Source organism: Morchella importuna (genome assembly GCF_003444635.1).
Source record: "Morchella importuna strain M04M26 chromosome Unknown Morimp01GS011, whole genome shotgun sequence".
Classification (NCBI taxonomy): Eukaryota; Fungi; Ascomycota; class Pezizomycetes; order Pezizales; family Morchellaceae; genus Morchella; species Morchella importuna.
Window position 1 is genome coordinate 849,578 of NW_025763408.1, and position 20,210 is coordinate 869,787.

Genomic DNA, 20,210 nt, shown 5'->3' on the forward strand with positions numbered 1-20,210 from the left:
AGAACTAGTAACTCTACGGACAAGACCAAAGACCCACTCGGTTACCACCTTCACCAACTCGCATCTGTCTCAGAAGCGAAGGCATCCTTCCTACTCCTCTCACTCCGGCACGAATCCCTCGAATCAGTCGTTGACAACCTGCAAACCAAGCCCAACGTCACCTTCGATGACGTCTACGAAAAGCTGTTGGATCTGGACTCACGGCGCAACAACGATGGACAGGCGGCTGGAGAAGCCTACACAATCAGGCGAGGAAACCCAGGACATGGAAACAGCAACAGAGTCAGGAAGCCACGTAACAACGAAACAGGAAATCGGGACGTCACATGCACCTGGTGCACCAAGAATGGAGAATATGCAAAAGGCCACACGCACAAAAATTGCCGGAAACTCAAAGCTTTCAGAGACAAGGAGAAGTCCGCTGCATCTGGCAATCTCAACGTCGCGTCCGGTACTGCATTTCACACAAAACTTGACCTCTCTTGGATCCCCGATCTTTCTGGCCTTCCCGCACTCGAAGAAACCGATGTATTCACAATGCCGGTTGACTTCGACTTCACCAACTTCTCAGATGACACCTCGAATATTACAATGGAAGATTACTTTGGCTTCATAGCAGGACCTTCCACTACCGATAACAAGGCGTGGATCTTCGACCCTGGTGCCACCAACCACATGACCGGAACGCTGGTTACCGACCCGACTCCCTATACTGGAACAGTTACTGTTGGAGGAGGTCGCAAACTCCAGATAACCGGAATTGGCAACGTCACCATCAACGGATCACATGGCCTGATCACTCTGCAGAATGTATTCCTAATCCCCGAATTAGGCAATACCAACCTGATGTCTTGGTCTTGCATCGCTAAAAAGGGATTCACAACAATTGGGACGGAAGACGGCTTCACCATCTACAAACCGAATAGCAAGGAAATCATCGGGATCGCTAACGCAAATAGTACTGGTCTATATATTTTTGAAACCAAGGAACCCTGCGCACACCTCTCTGCCGCCACCAGCTTCTATGACTGGCATCAACGGCTCGGACATCTCCCCGCTTCCTCGCTCTCACGGCTTCGCACCATGGTCGCCGACCCCAAGTCTCTCCCCACATCTGGTCACATGGAAACATGCAATACATGTGAACTCGCTAAATCAACCAAGTCTCACCTCGCTCCCCTCACCGAACCACAATCCAAACAACCACTGGAACTAATACACTCAGATCTGAGCGGCAAGTTCTCGACTCCTTCTCTGGGCGGTTTCAGTTACTATATCACTTTCATCGATGATTACTCCAGGTACGCTCACCTCTACTTCCTCAAAAAGAAGTCAGATGCAGCAGCTGCCACAGAACGATACATCGCATACATGGAAAATCAATTGGACAAAACGGTTAAACGGTTTCGAAGCGACAACGGTGGCGAGTACATCTCCAATGACCTTCAACAATTTTTCGCCTCTAAAGGCATAAAGCATGAATTCACTGTACCTTACTCCCATGAGTCAAATGGAACAGCAGAACGCTTTAATAGAACTATAGCAACAATGGCACGATCCGCCTTGCTCGACCACAATCTCCCAAAAAATCTATGGGCAGAAGCAATCAACACCATGGTACACGTCAAAAATCGCCTCCCGCACAAATCACTCCCGAATATGACACCATACGAAGCACTTACCGGAAAGAAACCCTTTATTGGGCATCTCCGATCCTTAGGTGAAACCATGTTCATACACATACCCGTCGAAGCACGACCAGCTGGAACAAAACTGGATGCAAGGGCCATAACGGGACAATTCTGCGGATACGGAGACTCTGAAAAAATCTGTCGCGTCTACATACCATCACAAAGGAAAGTAGTTCTCTCTCGTCATTTTAGGTTTAAAGGTACATCCGTAGGGGAAGAAATCGAAGTCAAAACAAAAACCGATACACCCCCTAAACCAAAACAAATCGAGATCAAACAAGAACCACCCTCACGTCCGTCAACACCAAAACAACGTAGGACATACGACGACGACCCAAGCGACGACGACATGATCAACCAACAGATAATGCGCGAAACCATGGAACATTACTCCGACACTGATTCGGAAGACCACGCAAGTATAGTGGGGGCCGGCTATACGAGGCCCGCCACTGAACGTACCCCGCATGATGATAATGAAACAGATACTGATCAACCGAGACGTCACCCAGCACGGGAACGGAAACCTCCGGTCAGATACGGACACAACATTCAGCATGACACTACCCTAACAGAACCAACAAACTACCACCAAGCAATTAACAGTCCCGACTCCGAAAAATGGCAGAATGCCATGAAAGTTGAACTCGACTCACTCGCAAGGAATAACACATGGAATCTGGTCAACACACCGGATCACCGCAAACTGGTTGACTGCAAATGGGTATACAAAATCAAACTCAGGCCCGATGGCAACCCCATACGGTACAAAGCCCGACTAGTCGCAAAAGGTTTCTCACAGGTACCTGGTCAAGATTTCGATCAAACCTATGCCCCCGTCACCCGATACGAATCCATCAGACTACTCCTCGCTCGCTGCCTTCAAACCGGCGGTCAATGCGATCAGATGGACGTCACAAGCGCATTTCTATACGGCGAACTTAAGGAAGAAATCTACATGAAATCTCCTCCAGGCTACCCCACTCCCGGCAAAGCATGCAAACTAATCAAATGCATCTACGGCCTCAAACAATCATCAAGGGAATGGTATGCCCGCCTCTCAAAAGCGCTAATCAAAATCGGATTCAGAAAAGCAGACTTCGACCCTTGTGTCTTCATACACAAAACAGGGGAAGTTGTCATAGCAATATACGTAGACGATATCCTCATCTTCTACTGGTCCGTTGAACGCAAAAACCGCGTCAGCCTCCTCCTCCACTCTGAATTCGAAATGACGGAAACTGGTACAGCCAACTGGGCACTCGGAATCCACTTGATCCATACAAAAACAGGCATAATCCTCTCACAGGAAGCCTATCTCAAGCGTGTACTTATCAAATACGGCTTCGACGAATCAAGACCTGTGGCAACACCTATCGACAACAACGTCCACCTCCAAAAAGGAACGGAAGCTGAAAAAATCGACGATCCAACAACTTATCAGTCGATAATTGGTTCACTCATGTACGCAGTCATCGGCACTAGACCCGACCTCGCCTACACCGTCACCATGCTCTCGCAATTTTCTTCCTGTCCCACTAAGGCTCATCTAGCTGCAGTCCATCGCGTCCTCCGTTATCTCAAAGGTACCCTCGATTGGTCACTCTTTTACGCCAAAACGCGACCAACTGCACTCATCGGCTATAGCGACGCAAGCTATGCCTCCGACATCGACGATCGCCGTTCATTCACCGGCCACTGCTTCATGCTAGGGGAAGCCCTCATCTCCTGGCGCTCTTATAAGCAACGATCTGTCGCCACTTCTACAACTGAAGCGGAATACATGGCCCTCTCGGACACCAGTCGACAACTGATCTGGTTAAGGAATGCAATCCACGAGCTGGAACGAAAACCAAATCTCTCTTTCATTCTTCGAGGCGATAACAACGGTTCTCTCTCCTTGGTTAAAAATCCTGTCTTTCATAAAAGGTCTAAACATATTGACGTACATTTTCATTTTGTTCGGGAACGGTTTGAGGATGAATTATTTGAACTGGAATATATTTCTACGAACGAGAACGTGGCGGATTTACTTACTAAAGGATTGGATAAAGGCAAACATGTTTTATTTTCTTCTACTATTCACTGTGGCTCACGAGGGGAAGTCTTGAAATAGGACGCTCGACACGTTTCATAGTTCTGGAAGATTCTCATCATTTCATTATAGTATTTGTCATCGGCGTATGACTCACTTTCCTATTAGTCATCTTATTACTCACACGTCTATGACTCATTGTATTTCTTTTGTACTACCTTTCATTAGTATAAATACGGGGCATTCCCCCTTAGCTAGAACAATAACACGATCAATTACTTTACTCCTCCTACATACTTTCTCTAATCATTTCTACGCATATTGCTTCATCTCATACTATAAACTTTAGTTTGTTCCGCGTATGGGCTTTTTGTGGAGAAATTAGAGGATTTCGGGGTGCTTCTGTATATGTCAGGAGCTCAAGTCCATACATGTAGTTTCTGGGTCTATAGGGCGCAACCTGGTGCAGAATATAATTAAGGAAAATGCCACAGGGGTGGTAGATTCATAACCCCATTGCATTGGAGAGTCACGACTATGTTGAAAAACGTATTATATCGGATCACAGAGTTGCGCGAATGCTAATGGAGAGGATGGTTACGTTGAATTCATTTCTCATTATTGCATGCCGCTGAAAGTACGTAGAGCTGTGGAGCTGAGAGAGCAAAAAACAAAAACAAAGGGAAATTAAAGAATGAATAACAGAACACATAATAACCGATCAAAAAGAAACAACCACGTTGAGGGTGTCGTTGATATACTCGTTCTCTGGGAACAATGCAGTACCTCCCGTCGTCAACATACTCCACAAACCCATGCCTAGACCTCTCCATCCGCCCCCTTGGAGCCCTTCATCTTCCTCAACCTATCTCCCGCCCTCTTCAACAAGCTCTTCGCCTCCGGCTCTGCCTTCTCCTCCACCTTCGTTGTCTTTCCCTGCATATATGCGTGGAGCAAATAATCAAACTCCTTCTTCGCTTCCTCGTACTTTCTCACCACTGCCCTGTTGACGTCTCCCTCCGCGATCATATGGTGGATCTTATTGCGGCTGGAAACACCTTTGTCGAACATCTCCTGCAGGTAGCGGTACTGCTCCTGGTCCACGCTGAGAGGCTGCTCGCTCGAGGGCGGCGCGGAGAGGGTCTTGACAAGCTCTTGAGTGATGTCAGAGAGGATGGTGATTTCTTCTTCGATGGGGGAGATGATGGTGGCTGGGGTTGTGCCGTCTTCGGGGCCAAGTTTGGAAGAGCGGAAGAGGTCTTTGATGGGCATGGTGTTCGATTTGGTGTTGCTGCTAATTGGATGGGTGTATAGGAAGATGAGGTTGGATAAGTATTGGAGGTACTCGTTTGGTTTGTTATGCTTTAGGTGGGTTTGATGAGAGGAAGGTATGAGCGATAGAGGGTGTAAAGGGATGGGTGTTTATAAAGATATGTCCTTGAATGATTGGGATATAGAATAATTACGCTTTCGTGGACAGATAATATCTACGCATCCTCCGAGACACTCGCTTTTTTGTCTTTTCTATGGTCAATTTGCGAGGCGTACACTACTAGTAAGTTTCCTTTTCCTTTTCAATTTTTTTTTTCATATAATACCTACAACGGTTGAAACCAGATATATCTTGATTAGTGATTCTTGATACATTTATTCAAGTGTCCTTTTATGTATTAGTCTAGAACATCAGAGCCCTGAGCAATAAGCGAGATACCTCGCTAAGAGGGCGGACCTTCTTTTAATTTATCCAAATCTCAGATCGGGGAAACATAGCTTGATCGTATCGTGAATAAAAAAGCGGTGTGGGTTCTCTAGAAACCCGTGTCGAATGTAAAACGTAAGTCTGCTTCGAAGTCACAGTGTCTTGCGGTTTCGGGTTGCGAGTTTTTTCACAGCTGACCATTTTATTCTGTTAGAAGCTGATTATATGAGAGCTGTTGAAGGCTTTCAAATCACTGTTCGGTTCTAAAGTGGTATCTCGTGCTGTATTGCATGCTGTGAATTTGCATGTGCATTAAATCTATGCTCTGTTCTTACCAGGCGGTCTAGATAATTATGCAAGCTACCGGACGCTCATTAGATTTTCCTCTGATAGAGATTGTACCTGGGTTGGTTGGCTGCTAGCTTTGTTCATCGTATGATCATGTTGATCTCTATAGTTCATTGTACTGATTGGTTGGCCATTGGTTCCAGGTGTTGGAAGAAAAATCAATTCCAACCAAACCCAACCTCTAACTCTTTTTCTTTCTGTTCTCCGTGGCCGTTTTTTTGGCCAAGATCCATCTAACAACCCGGTGGTACCGTCTCTTGCTATTGCCCCGTACCCCCCTGCAGCCCTGAGTTTCTCCCGGCTTTTTGGAGCGATAGAGACTCCCACAAGTCATGGTTAATCTACTAAAGGCCCTATTTTTTACTATTGGCTCCCAGCTGGGTCGTTGGTTTTTTTGCGGGTTATTTGTTTCACTTGCGAGTTTGGATCACACGTTATCACTCGGGTTTCATCGCCATCGGGAGAAAACAATCTTAGGGCGCAACCATTGAAATTTTAATGTTCGCTCTACTTAATACCATTCCCAATCACAGCCAAAGAAATTGCCCCAAAGCAGCGAGTACATCCTTTAAAAATGCACAAGGATCTCGAACTGCCCTCCCTGAACCCTCCACTTCCCTCCAGTCCTGCGAGTGCCTCCAAAGCTGTTGGTGCACTCACCCTCAAGTCTCCTAAGCGACGCTGCAAGATCGGCGTAAGAGTAGCTGGAGTTCCTGGTTCCGCAGATCGAGACGCTGAGATGTCCACTGCCCAAGGTCCAGCACTTGGAGCAGCCAGGACGACCATTGATGTCGTTGAACTTGCCCTGAATGCACGGGCCGCGGCCGCCGGGGACGACACGGTCTTCGAAGTCTCTAGCGACGGCGATCAACTCGGAGGCGAGGGGAGAGCCGGAACTGGTCTCGCAGATGGTGTTGCCTTCGATGGCGGTGGTGGGGGTGGTGAAAGTGAGGAGGAGGATGGCGAGAAGGAGGACGGGGAGGAACTTGAACATTTTGGGCGACTGTTTAGTGGTTGATGGGATTGTAGTAGAGAGGGACTTGACTTTGATTGGTTGATAGAGGGTTGGTACTTTTGTGGGTTGGGGGGCGAGGTGGGGGGGAGTTGAAAGATCGGGGAAATGTTGTTTATAAATATGTGATTTTGGAGGGGCAGAGTGCGCTCATACTATGCAACTGTCCGTCAGTTTTATGCACATCGCGTTTTTTGAAACTCAGAAAGTGGACGGCATACATTTCACGCCAAGCAAAGGTACCTATGGAAAACAGGCTAGTAAAATTTTAAATTTATTTCTATTTAATTGCAATTGCCAGTCTCAACTAAGGGGAATAGCCCAGGCGTCCCACTGAGCACATAGTGTTAGACATGCACAAGGATCTCAAACTGCCCTCCCTTAACCTTCCACTTCCCCCCGGTTCTCCTAGTGCCATCTAAGGTTTCAGTGCACACGAGCTCCAGTCTCCTCAGAGCCGCCGCAATATCGAGGAAGTTGACCAAAGCGCCCTTCATTCCACAGATCGATACGTGGAGAAGGCCACGGCCGAGACCCCAGCATCCGGTGCATCCGGGACGGCCGTTGATGCTGTCGTTGAGTTGGAAGCAGGGGCCACGGCCGCCGGGGACGATGCGGTTTTCGATGTCGCTGGCGAGGAAGGTTAGGTCCGCGGCAGGAGGGGAGCCCCAGCCGGTCTCGCAGATGGTGCTGCCTTCGAGGGCGGTGGTGGGGGTGGTGAAGGTGAGGAGGAGGAGGAGAGAGAGAAGGAGAATGGGGACGAATTTGAACATTTTGGTCGGTGATTGGTTGTTATTGGGAGTGAAGTAGTGGTGGCTTTGTTGGCTTTACGAATAGTTGGTCTCTTTGTGGGGTGGGGGGGGGGGGGGGTGGTGATTTATACATCCAGTGATGTTAATTGAAGGATGGAGCAAAGTAATACTATGCGAATCTCTGTCAATTTAGAGCACATCGCATTTCTTTGAAGTCAGGAACCGCTGGCATGCAGTTCAGTAGATGTAGCCCCAGCTCTTCGCGACAGCCAAACGTGTCCTATGCAAAATGTGGGGAAATCAGTGCGTTCTCGTGAATCTCATTTCTTTAGAGTAAGGGACTATCACTCAACATCCTAAGCAATTAATATTGGACACTGAATCAGGTTTTTATTTTACGATTGGACCGTGCCGTGATGTGCATTTACAATTAACGGCCCTATATCCACAGACAGCATATTATAAAGTCTGTCACCCTTTCGTCATCAGCTACGTGAGAAGAGAATAGAGGCGGGGTTTGATTTACTCACACTGTTTTGACCAGCATTCCGAAATACAAGTACAAAACCATGTGGGTCTTTCAAGTATCAGTTATCCCTAGGCCGATTCAATCGGTTATCAAAGTCTTTCAATCCACCATACAACTAGTACAAGGCGTTTCATACAAGCTTCTCTCATAAGTGTTTTTAAAATGGCGGTTCAGTGGAGTGTTGAGTGTCAAGCCGGGGGCTTGAATAATATGAAGAATAATTAAAGCCTAAATGGCCCCGCAAATCAATTACGCAAACCGTACAATATTTCAATATCGACATGCCTCCACATCATAGTATCAAAGACTGTGTCGAAAGAAATAGAAGGATTCAGGATGATGATATACTGATTGCATCTCGGGTCTGGAATATTTGGAAAGTAAGGCATCTAGGGATCCAAGCTGAGAAGGAGGAGGATCAAGAGGATGAGGATCAAAAGAAGGAGGAGAAGGAAGAGGAGGAGAACAAACTGGATGGAGATGTGAGGCCCGAGAAAGAGAAAAAGGACTAGTAAGGTAGTAAACCTCAAGGATAGGCTTCTTTCCTATGAAGGAACATGTTAGCAAAGGCAGATATGGTAGGGAATCAACGTACGTGGTAAGTATGGTAAGAAGTCTCAGGAGGAAATTTGGAGATTCCCAAGCTGTATTTGGCCCGCGTTTCCGTACCCATCAGGCGAGAGTCACTCGCACAGCATGGAGACTGCCCTGGAAGAATAGGTAATGATTACAAGCACAGAGAGTAACTCGATTTAGAGCTTTGATGATCATCACTGAAACATGCATGCAAGCACAAACGTTAAATAGCTCGAGCTCCAGGGAAAAGCATAAGAAGATGTTAAACCGCTTTTTATAATGATATTTGGGAACCAAATTAATTCATTAATTATTAATAACTTATTTTTAACGCATTCATTCCGAGGCCTGGTAGAGATACCTTGAGGACACATAATTAATAAACGAAAAACCAAACACTGTGACCCAACTTAGACCACTAACATTGCCAAAGAAAATGATATACGCCCACCAGTAATCTAGCGCCTAGGAGGCAAATATCTCTCACAAAGCTGGTTAAACCTTTTCTGAGCATTCAGGACCTCTTCGTGCTTCCTGATTATCTTATTCTTAGCACTCTCACGACTGCTATACCCCGGCGTAGAATCAAGGATCTCTTGCACGTCGCCCACTTCTTTGGTTAGCTTGTTGTAAATTGTGCCCTGCGAATAGCGCTCTGCCTCCCAATCTACCCAGTCTACCTCCCGCCCCTTTAAGTAGTCCATATCCTCTTTGATGTCAGTCTTAAATTGGTTCATCTTCTTGAGAATATCATAGACAAGCTCGTCGCAGTATTCCTCTTGTTGGCCGCCCCGGTCTTGTCTAGCTGGTGCTCTTCCAGATCTGCTTGATGATGCCATGGTCTTTGGGAGAGTGATGTTTATTTGCGGTTGTTTTGCTTGTGTTTATTTGGTCGTGTTTATTCGGCCGTGTTGAGAATTTTATGGTTAATGATTTAGAGGCTTAACTAAGCTTCTTTTATCCTACTAGGTAATGGTGAACCCATTCAATTCCTAGTCAGTGACATAAGATGGCCGATGTGTGTATGCCTATGAAGCACAGAAAAAGAGAGATATACAGATATGATTGGTGCCTACCTATCAGTTACTTTGTGGGAGAAACTGAAGGTTCTCACTGGCCAGAGCTTAGGGACGCCTCTCCTCAAAGACTGCGCTGCAAACTGTACCCTATACGGTGGATGAGTCAGAGATTTCTATATTCGGGTTGGTCCTCTCCTCCAGTGGGTATCCCGGGGAACCAGAGATTGAAGGAGAGCTCACTCTATATACTTTCACATAGAAGGTTAGCGATCTAGGCTGTTTGAATACTCTACTGGGGATTGGAGGTGTGAGAGTTCAAAGTTAGAACCAGCCCTTTCACTTCTCCACCCTTTGCTCAGATCACTGTACGCACAGTTTTCATACTGACAGATAGTATACCAACACTGATGAAGGCACAAGAGCAAAGCTCCAGGTATCGAGAGTTGAGCATGGCTAATGCAGAATGATCTCGAATTCAGGCCATGATTTATATCGGGATATCCTAATATTAAATACTCCGTTAAGGAAGAAATAAGGATGTTTCCTCTTGTATATCCGGACCTGCGGTGGATGTTGTAGAGAGGTCCTGTGTGACAATGTCAGCCAGTCGTCAGAGTCCATGAGGATACGTCTGATATCTTGGCTGAAAGACGGATATGTGTTCTATAATTAGAATCCCTCTCGTACTCCCCTTACTATTTCCTAGCTCAGTCGGTGCCACCATAAATCACAGCTCATCTGTCAGAGTAGCAAGAGCCATATCACCCTATCACACCCACTTAGGCAGCACAATAACATATCCTAAACAATGATCAAAGAACTCCCCAACTACTCGGTATCTTATATCCCCTCTCGACCTGCGAGTCCTCCCTGCAACTAACGTTCAACCGCTTGCAGCGACCTCTTCCCCCTTTACCTAAATGTAGTAGGCCACCGTCACACGGAACCTCTCTCTCTCAGACTGAAGTTGTTGAAGTTGAGTCAGAGATCATCTCCGAAGATGCCGAACCCGAGCTTCCCCAGACTGTTTGGGTCCGTCCGCCCACATCTCATGGATCCTCGCTCTCCAGACGTGAAGCTGTGGTGGTTGAGTCGAAGGTTATCTACAAAGACGCCGAGGATGAGGAGGTGGATTCTGCAGCGCTCTATTCCATCGCCGAGATCCAGTATCGGCAGTCTATTAGTCGGGAGCTGAAGGCGGCCAAGAGGGCTAGGATGGAACAAAGGAAGAAGAAGGTTGCGAGAGCATTTTGTACAATTTTCTGCGTGAAGGGGATGCTGAAGGGAGGTTAGAGGATAGAAAGAGATTATTGGAGGCTGTGGATGGTCGGAGGTGATTATGGTGTGGTGTGGTGTGCCGGGGTGTGGTGTGGTGTGCCGGGGTGTGGTGGGTGAGGTGGGTGATTCGGGATACTGTCGGTGTCTTACGTACGTACCCAAGCTGGTCTCTGTTTGGTTGTATTTTTTGTAGTTATAGCAGTGTTATTATTGGTGGCTTAAGTATATTATCTTCTTCTGGAGCCCTTAAGCTTTATATGGATCGTATATATATGAATATTTATTGGTTTTAATATTACTAATTATCTGTTATGAGCTTGGTGAAGGGTGGAGGCCTGTACCACAGTTCACATGTACATTTTAGCAGTTAATTCTTAACAGCCCGCCTGTGCTTGATTAATTAGTAGCCTGGCAAACAAATTCTTTTCTCTTAGTCTTTCTACATGCACAAGATCGAAATCTTGTCAACTCTCACGTACCACAACATTCCTCCATCGATGTCTTTGGCAATATTGTATAACATCCGATCCCGAATTCTATACTCCCAAACCTCGGATAGAAGTACGATTAAGGGCGAGGACTTGTACCCGCCAGCAGCCTATACTATTGAACCATCCGAACATACCAACCATATATAGCCTCCCACATATATTCACCACCCAGACCCACAAACAGCACCAACCTAGACGCCAAGAACCTATAACAATCATAAGAACATGTACATCACCGTCCCTTTCACCAAAAATATCACATCCGCCGGCGATAAAGGCAAAGGCCGTGTTTCTGAGAACCCTGAAGAACAACCTGTCCCACAGATTACGGAAAAAGAGAGGCTTGGAAGAGAGAGGACTGCTGTGGAGATAAGAGAGGGGAGAGAGAGAGTTAATGCGCAGCTGAAGATGTGCGATAGAATGAAGCTGAGCAGGCGCCTTGGGCGAAGGTTGAAGGGCTGGGTTGAGAAGGTTTCCCGGTAAGTTTAACGCTCTCCGGGAAAGCCCGGGAGAGAAAGAGAGGGGGGGGGGTGTGTGTTAATATTAATGTGGCTGATTTCCTGGGTTACTGCTGGCGGCGAGGACTTTATTTTGGTTAATTAGACCAAGTTGAGAAGAGATGTTCTTTGTATTGGATTGGCGTCTAATGTAGAAGGTCACCTGTTCCCAATATCTTTTCAGCATCGTCTATTAAATGTAGTACCCTTATGGATCATAATATACCGATATAAGCTCACTGCTCATAGTGTTCCATATATAACTTTCCTTCCTGAAGCACTTAGGATTGAGAAAGAATACGCATAAGCTTACTCGATTCATGCATGGCCTTATAATATCCTGTATATCTTTCTACAATATCAGCAGAACATCTGTAGAATAAATTGCTTCACTATCGAGGGATTATTAGAATGTGTCGAGTAATATTCTCACAGGATTGAAAGCCGGTCCGGCCGCAGTATTGTCCGGTGATGGGGTGAGGGACAGTAGGATCTGGATAGAGATCATGATTCCCGAGCAAAATGGAAACTCGCTTTTCATTTGATCCACATACCATCAACTTAAGGCAAAACAACATCAAGTAATGCAGGAATGCCATAAGATAGCCTATGTGCCCTTTTACTGCTGCCGCAAAATACGCGGGGAAGTGTTGATCCGGAGTAAGAGTGTGAGACGACTCCCGAAAGCTGGTCTGTGTAGTCGTTGGTAGGAACGCTGGTTATTGGATGGTTCAAGAGTAACAGGTGCATTGTTCTCATCGACGTAGGACACGTTTTGGGATTCCTCTGCGATGTGGCTGATGAGAGAAGTCGAGTGATAGGCTATGAAGCACACCCCTCAATATAATGTAGATCGGTTATCCTCGTCTTCTTCAACAACAATTCATACCAGTCGAAATACGGCGGAAAGAGAAAAGCGCATTGAAATAAACCTGTGTGGTTCTAGGTGCCTGCATGTAATTGCATCGTGTCTTTTTTGTACCGTGTGTTACCCTATGGGATTCACGCTGAGCCGAAGTTCGTAGGACAGGGCTGGAGTTTAATGACGCGTTGCTGAAGTTATAGAGAGGTGGCTTTATGACAAAGATGACGCTTTATGGGACTCCCGTCAACAAGAAGAGGACGTTACTCTTCCCATACACGAAAGTCATCTACATCTCCACCCCCATCTCATTTCATCCCCAACCGCCAGGTTTCATCAAAAGAAACAGGACCTCTAGGGATAATAATATCTCGAACGATAAATCTCTCCATGTGCGCCCCCTTCAGTACAACCAGAGTCTCGATCCTAACATGTTTCAGATCTTAGAATGGCCGACGAACTCTCCGCCGAGAAGCGTCCTAAACCAACCATCGCTGAAGTGCTCGCCCGCAACAACCAGGGGCAATGCCCACTCTATGACGAGCACATTTTTGACGAGCCCTACGACGATTTTATCCGCAATGACATCGATAAACGCCACGAGGAGAGAGTCAAAGTCATAGAGCAGGGAATCAAGGAAGAGGAGAAGAGACTGGAAGCACTGCTAATAGAAAAGGTAGCTGAGTTAAGAAAGAAGGAGAAGGAGAAGGAGAAGGAGAAGGAGAAGGAGAAGGAGAAGGAGAAGGAGAAGGAGAAGGAGAAGGAGAAGGAGAAGGAGAAGGAGAAGGAGAAGGAGAAGGAGAAGGAGAAGGAGAAGGAGAAGGAGAAGGAGAAGGAGGAAAGGAGAAGGAGAAGGAGAAGGAGAAGGAGAAGGAGAAGGGGGAAGGGACAGGGGAACCAAAAGAAAGAGAGCTCATCTGATGAGGGCAACGACTCAAAGGTAGTGGATCATAAAGCTACGAAATCAACTATAAAAAGAGACGACTGACCTGTGAATGCCCGGTGAAGGAGTTGCAACTCTTCTTGGACGCGGAAATGGAAGGGTATCGTGATTTCGCAAACATGTTTAAAGATATGGTGAATGTGGCTCCACCTGGGAGCACAATTGATCGGCCTGGCGTTCGCAAAAGGCTCCGGATGGTGAAGGAACGCATGCGGGCGGGCGAGGATGCTCTTGACCTTTTGCGCAAGAACAAACCAAAGTAAATCCCCGTGACGGGAACATGAGCTTGCCCGGAGACTATGATTTGGCTCCGGCAGATCATGGTGATGGTAGCTTTACTTTGATGAATACGGTTTGCAGAGAGATGCGCAAGAGGCGGATACCCTTTCGTAAGGTGATCTTGTATTGCTTTGTCATGAGGACAAATTAATTAGTTGGAGGGGAATAATAATTGAAGCATACGGTTATTGCTGTGATCCCTTATGTTGTTTTCCAGTTCTGATAATGATTTTTAGTCTAGTTTTACTAGTCTTTCAATGTTACCGGTTGCCATTTTCTTACATGAAGTCCTTAAATTGTTTATTTCAATGCATTTACCTCCCAATGATCTGCGGCGATCTCTAGCGCGCATCACAGCACCTCCGCTCGTAGCAACCGGCGGATAATGATATAGAATATCCCGAGTAGATACATCCTGAGTAGAAATGTTATCACTTTTCTCCAGCAATTCCAACTCCCTCCGCGCATCTGTGACACGCCCTAGGAAATCATCAGGATCGGAAGATTCGCATGGACAAGCTTATGGTACCCCTACTTTTTACTCGCTAGTGAAACCGCCTATGTGGAGATTATGCCTCAAGAGATGCCAAGGGTCCCCGCCATTGAAGATGCTGGCGACATGCTCGGCGAAATGTGGTCTGAAGGTTAGTGACGCCGTAATCATGAGCTGTCACTCGTAGCTTGGCGGGCGTTGCATAACCACAGGCGCAGTATGAATTGCGAGCCGTCATAGGTCGTACCGACAGTGTGCTGACAAGAAAAAGCAGAGTGGTACAACTTGCAAGCACCTTTCTGCTAATTAGGTTGCACAATTCGTACTTCCGGTAGTTCTTCTATGTCCAATCATGTCTCATAATTAAAAGTGTATTCATTGCCCATTGTCGAATATGGGTCTACCTGTGGCCATTCTACTACCAATATATCGTTGCACGACATGTTCTATCGTATCATAGCTTTAGCCTGCTTAATTCTACGACTCAGTATCAACCTCCCCTGGCTCACCCCGGAATCATGTTCGGCTAAACGCACCGGGCCCCCATCTCCCCCACCCCCAACTCTCCTCCTCCTTGCCCCATCACACACTGCCACCCACCTCCATTGCCGTATATTCTAACTCCACCACCAAAACAAGGAAAAGAAAATGACGTGCACCACAAACATACCCTCCAAAGCCAACGAGCCTACCCACATGGGCCGTAAAGGCACTGGCTGGGAGTGCTGCATGTGCAATGAACAGAATAATAACGTGAGACCAATGCGCTGCAGGAGTTGCCATCATCAGAGATGCTTGCAGTGTGAAGACCTTTAGGTCTACTAGAGCTCGTAACGGGATGAGGGGCTAGTGCATGATAAGAAGCCGGGGGTTTTGGAGTGGGTTTTGGGTTGCTGTGTTTTTTGCTCTTTGAGTTGGGTTTGGTTTCTGCGGTGGCGGGGGTTTGGGCGTGGTTCTCGTTTGTTATGGGGTTTAGATTGGGAGGGTAGGCTGGTATTTTTATGTTCGTCCTTGGTTCTGTTATTTTTTTGAACAGCTCTAGCTCAATTTTACTTGAGAGTGTACCTAGCGGGATGTCTGAGCTCGTTGAAGATTGATGTAAGCTATAATATATCTTAATCATAATTGAAAACTCATATTCTTCAAGCTATCGGCCCATTCTGCTGATTTTGGCATCTCGGCGGAGAGAAGGTTGGTTGTGACCAGTCTTAGCAGATCCAGAGACTGAATGTGGAGTTCCTAGTTACCGAGATCTAAAGGTTAAGTCATATATTTGAGGCTGGAAGACGAGGTGGAGTTGGACGGCATATGGATATGGGAGACACGTTACTGGAGGGAAGAAGTGATATCACTCACTGGGGATGACATATAGGGTCTTCGTTCAGAAGGAGAGGCGGTAGCTCTTGATGCATGTTCCATATTAGATATTTTAAGAGTTCAAGATCGACTTCTGGTGGGATGTGCTCGATCCTTCTGTATATGTATTTATTCCCTTTACCGCGCGCCGTAATACTCAGGTATACCAGGGGGGTCTGGCCGGTCAAGAGGTCAAAGTTTGTTTATGAAGATAAAATCTAAATAATGCTTTCTGGTCGGGAATGTATTGTGTTGTGTTTGTTTTGCACGGTGTTTATTCCTTTCCTGGTCCTGGTGATTCATAGTGAGATCTGGCCCGGCAGACTGGTGAGGGTTAGGGTTGTGGTCGGATGTTTTGGGGCGGGAGCGGAACAGGTGTTAGAAGATTCCAACCACAATCATCATCACTCTTTTCGTCCAGCATCGCAACATTCAGAGCCACAGCACTTCTTAACCCCAGAGAGAGAAGCACCTCCATCACCAGCAGCCTGATATCCTCTACTGGCTGTAGGTTGCCGCCTCGGCCTTTAAACGAGGATTGACTACAGAACCGATATGACCGAGCAGACTGAAAAGGCTCGATTTCTTATCGTTAGGGGGGGCGCGGTGTTTCGTAGGTTTTCGCGGAGGCTGGCTGGCTGGCTGGCCTGGAAGATCTCGTTCGGCGTTCTCCTACTCGCTTCGAGCATTCAGGGCAGATAACTTCGTTTAAAGCGGGTATGCTATAAGACCAAAGATGTGGAGGAGAAAACGCTAATTGGTCCATTAGCCCTGTTGTTTACGGCGGGGATCCTTCTTGGGCTCTCTGTCACAGGGTACTATGTACCTATATGATGAAAGGAATGGAATATTTTTTATACAAGTCCGTTCTCCCTTGTGTATACTCTGCTGGATTGAAGTGCATTTATGGGTACTAACTAGGTACAGTAAGCTACCGCGATCCATAAACGCGGCTACCGCCGCTGTTGCTTCGTCCAGTATTACTGCGGACCGTTCTCCAACCTTTTAGCTACACTATGGGCTGTGCCCAGTGCTGGCTCCATCTGATGCTGTCGCGCGAGAGATACTGTATCTCTACGGCGGCAGAGGTGTCTACTCCCACGATAGGAGATTCGTCAGTGCTTGCCAACAGCCAACCACTTGAAGGGACGCCGAGTGAGAACCTATGACGCAGCGTCCCCTCCGCACCTAACATATCTCCACCCACTCTCACTTTGCAAAAGCACACCGCACAGCCCTCGCTGCACCAATGCTCATCACCATCACATTGCTGTAGATGGCCCCCCACAGCATGCACGTCCCGATGCGCGCTTCTGATTGGTCGCCTCACCGCGGACGCAACAGCTGTGGTTGCCTGAAGCACGCATGCTTGCCCCACCACCCCGCGACAACCACAACTCTCTATATCACTCCCCTCCCCGCGCTCTCCATTCTCCCTTCCTCTCCCCCGGACAGCCACTACACCAAGCATCATGTCGTTTCTCACGCACCCTTTCTTCCTCCTCGCCATGTCTCTCCGGCCAGAAGAGCTCCCGATCGACCAGCGGAAGCACATCAAAAATGCCCCCAGGCCCATCTCACCAGCCGTCCTCCCGAAGCTTGTCCAGACCTTCGAGACTCCCGAGCCCCCGGATACCACAGATTGGCCGGTCTGCTACAAGTGCGACCGCCCGTTCAGCACCGAGCTCGCACTGCGTCACCACCTCGCGTCCGTGTTCCACCACACCAAGGCGCACACAACAGCCGCGGAAGATGTGCCGGCCAGCGAGGAGAGCTTGGCGTGTGAGATTTGCGTGGATAGGAAGGTGTTTAAGTCGGCGCTGGCACTGCGGATGCACGCCGTCAACGGGAACCATACGCGCCAGGTGTACAAGGCGCCGGAGGAGGTAGAGGCGCTGCCGGCGTCGGGCTGGGGGAAGCCCATGACGAGCCCAAATTTTCCTGTCAAGGAAATCAGCGCGGAGGATACGAGGGTAGAAGAGGCGCTGAGGAGGATCGCGGAGGAGATTGGGAAGACGAAGAGGGTCAATTTTTCGGATGCCATGTTGGCTGAGATTGATACGGAGGTTGAGGAGACGCAGGGTAAGATCTTTACATCCCCGGTTTGCTTGTCGTGGTGGTTTTGCTTTGGGTATTGACGTCTGTGTATAGTTCTCATTCTCTCCGCCACACGCGATCTCGCACTGCTCGTGCACACGCTGCTGGCCACGCGCTGCGCAAACTTCGGCATAACGACGTATGCCTGCGTTGGCGGCACGGCAATCCAGGACGACAAGATCTCGCTGTCGGAGGGCCCCCATATCGTGTCGGGGACGCCGGGGAGGGTGTGTGACATGATACGGCGGCGGGCGCTGCGCACGGATGGGATTCTTCTGCTGGTGCTTAATAAGGAGGAGATGCTGCTGAATAGGAGTATGTGGCCGCAGCTGGCGGCGGTGTATGGGCTGTTGGATGTGGATACGAAGGTCGTGAGGGCGAGTGTGAGGGTGAGGGAGGGGACGGTGTGAGAGATGTCCTCGTTGGTTGGGTGGTTTTGTTCTCTGGTCTGGTTATTGCTAGTTACTGATGTGTAATATCGGTCGTTTAGTTGAGGGGAATACATCCAGTTTGAGCACTTTGGCCGTGAGTATGGCGTAGTCTTGCAGACATGAGGTGGCAACATGAACTTGCATGGCCACATGCACAGGAACTGGCATGTCCGGGTAGATATCTGTGCATGCACAAAAGAATATATATATTCCCCAAATAAAGGGAGGTACAAGTACCCCAGCGCACCTCCCACCCGAACGCCACCGAGTTTTCAAAACCTCTGTCTTCACGTCCAATGCTGTAGAGTAAGTAAGATGCTGCAGATCTAACAAAATATTGTATAATTTTCTTCGTCATGGTTAGGCAGCCTTTGGTTCGACCATAAATGTATGCTACCAGGACTGTTGTGTATACCGGCCACCCCCGAGTTCCGAAGGGGGCGATATATGAGGTATTGCCAGGTTACAAAAATAACTAAACACCCCGCATAGCAGACACGATTCTCAATCCGTTTCATTCCGGCCATGGACAAGAGTGCTACATATAGTTCTCTAACTCTCTAGATTCATAGATATAAAACCATCTTTCTCATATCTATTGTGACTGTCGAGATATACCTACTCTGACGGTTGGTGGTTGTCGTTAGTGCGTAGTTATTTTTGTAACCCGACAATATCTTCAGCCTGGACAGGGTAAGACTGGTAAGGAAACGTTTCCCTAGGTATCATGGGTGATTGAATCATAGATCGAGTGGATATTGGAGAATAGGAGAGACATTGAACCACCCATCCATACCAAGTTCGGGGATGCCGAACCAATACCGTTTCCTCATTACATGTCTATTGGCCGCCGGAGACTCCTAGAATCTCATTCAACGTAATCTCTGATGAAAAATGGAGTCAGATCTGGCAAGTGAGGACACCGTGGTCCCTGTGCCCTGCCAGTCCTCTGTCGTGGCTTGGTTCACTGTGTCCGTTCTCCACAAGTACACCTACATAAATTAGTTCTTGAACGAAGTGAAAGTAAGAGCGTATTTTGGTGTAGCTCTCTAGTTTCCTAGGTGTATACCCCGTTGGCGCCAACAATCTTATCCTATTATAACCTGTGGTAAGAGGTCGAGTAGCTGCAAGGTCTAGGTGGTGCGTACTAAAAACTAAGTCAGAGACTGTTGTATTTCTGGGGAAATCGATATTTTGAGGCTCAGTATGAGAGAGACTGAGTCTGGGCGTGTTGTGTCCGGTGTTTGATGTGATTGTGTCGTCCAGGACCCCCCCCCCCAGGAAAAAAAAGAAAAAAAAGAAAAGGGAAAGAAAAAGGAAATTTAAATAGGTATATGGTCACTGTTAATTACACCCCTTGGGAATACACCCCGCAGCCTGCAAGACCGGCCCTGAATAAAAGAATTACCAAGTTAGCTCCATGTGGCTATCCCTTCACCCCCAATTTGAAAAGATGGAGGTGAGGTAGAAAATAATTAAAAAAGAAAAATTAAAATTGGCGTTGAACTCAGGCCTAGCTAGGAACTCCCGCTACTGTGATAAGTTTCCTAAATCAGGGTGCATAGACCACCTATGGCAACGGGGCTTGGGTCACTACATACTGGGGGGGATGGTCAATCATCCGCGGAACCAAAAAGCTTAGAGATGTTAGTGGTTAGGCCAATTGTAGACTGCGGGATGTATTTTGGAGGTCCTGACTGTCTGGGCTTTTGGTATTTACGTTTTTGTAGAGCTGTAGAATAAGGTGGGTCATGTAGAAGGAAAGGTTATGTTGCTGACCGGGGTTGTTATCCGGTGATTGATATATTTTGTGTGGTCTTGA

At 47.5% G+C, this 20,210-nt stretch overlaps 9 protein-coding genes across 9 annotated transcripts; 6 read left to right on the forward strand and 3 right to left on the reverse strand.

Annotated features, from left to right (window-relative positions):
• Window positions 1–4,545: 4,545 nt before the first annotated feature.
• On the reverse strand, window positions 4,546–4,998 carry LAJ45_04625 (uncharacterized protein; the record flags this gene model as incomplete). Its single annotated transcript, XM_046114202.1, has 1 exon — window positions 4,546–4,998. The coding sequence occupies one exon, from the start codon at window positions 4,996–4,998 to the stop codon at window positions 4,546–4,548; it is 453 nt and encodes a 150-aa protein (XP_045972724.1).
• A 1,349-nt stretch (window positions 4,999–6,347) lies between these two features.
• On the forward strand, window positions 6,348–6,791 carry LAJ45_04626 (uncharacterized protein; the record flags this gene model as incomplete). The annotated part of the gene is made up of 1 exon (XM_046114203.1): window positions 6,348–6,791. One exon carries the CDS (start codon window positions 6,348–6,350, stop codon window positions 6,789–6,791), a length of 444 nt encoding a protein of 147 aa, XP_045972725.1.
• A 341-nt stretch (window positions 6,792–7,132) lies between these two features.
• LAJ45_04627 (uncharacterized protein) lies at window positions 7,133–7,558 on the reverse strand (the record flags this gene model as incomplete). Its single annotated transcript, XM_046114204.1, has 1 exon — window positions 7,133–7,558. The coding sequence occupies one exon, from the start codon at window positions 7,556–7,558 to the stop codon at window positions 7,133–7,135; it is 426 nt and encodes a 141-aa protein (XP_045972726.1).
• A 789-nt stretch (window positions 7,559–8,347) lies between these two features.
• LAJ45_04628 (uncharacterized protein) lies at window positions 8,348–8,578 on the forward strand (the record flags this gene model as incomplete). The annotated part of the gene is made up of 1 exon (XM_046114205.1): window positions 8,348–8,578. One exon carries the CDS (start codon window positions 8,348–8,350, stop codon window positions 8,576–8,578), a length of 231 nt encoding a protein of 76 aa, XP_045972727.1.
• Window positions 8,579–9,100: 522 nt separating this feature from the next.
• Window positions 9,101–9,481, reverse strand: LAJ45_04629 (uncharacterized protein; the record flags this gene model as incomplete). Its single annotated transcript, XM_046114206.1, has 1 exon — window positions 9,101–9,481. The coding sequence occupies one exon, from the start codon at window positions 9,479–9,481 to the stop codon at window positions 9,101–9,103; it is 381 nt and encodes a 126-aa protein (XP_045972728.1).
• Window positions 9,482–10,469: 988 nt separating this feature from the next.
• On the forward strand, window positions 10,470–10,954 carry LAJ45_04630 (uncharacterized protein; the record flags this gene model as incomplete). Its single annotated transcript, XM_046114207.1, has 2 exons — window positions 10,470–10,496; window positions 10,559–10,954. 2 exons carry the CDS (start codon window positions 10,470–10,472, stop codon window positions 10,952–10,954), a joined length of 423 nt encoding a protein of 140 aa, XP_045972729.1.
• A 2,283-nt stretch (window positions 10,955–13,237) lies between these two features.
• Window positions 13,238–13,777, forward strand: LAJ45_04631 (uncharacterized protein; the record flags this gene model as incomplete). The annotated part of the gene is made up of 1 exon (XM_046114208.1): window positions 13,238–13,777. One exon carries the CDS (start codon window positions 13,238–13,240, stop codon window positions 13,775–13,777), a length of 540 nt encoding a protein of 179 aa, XP_045972730.1.
• Window positions 13,778–16,415: 2,638 nt separating this feature from the next.
• Window positions 16,416–16,869, forward strand: LAJ45_04632 (uncharacterized protein; the record flags this gene model as incomplete). The annotated part of the gene is made up of 4 exons (XM_046114209.1): window positions 16,416–16,477; window positions 16,575–16,577; window positions 16,630–16,722; window positions 16,788–16,869. 4 exons carry the CDS (start codon window positions 16,416–16,418, stop codon window positions 16,867–16,869), a joined length of 240 nt encoding a protein of 79 aa, XP_045972731.1.
• Window positions 16,870–17,332: 463 nt separating this feature from the next.
• On the forward strand, window positions 17,333–18,367 carry LAJ45_04633 (uncharacterized protein; the record flags this gene model as incomplete). The annotated part of the gene is made up of 2 exons (XM_046114210.1): window positions 17,333–17,942; window positions 18,012–18,367. The coding sequence occupies 2 exons, from the start codon at window positions 17,333–17,335 to the stop codon at window positions 18,365–18,367; spliced, it is 966 nt and encodes a 321-aa protein (XP_045972732.1).
• Between the last annotated feature and the right edge of the window lie 1,843 nt (window positions 18,368–20,210).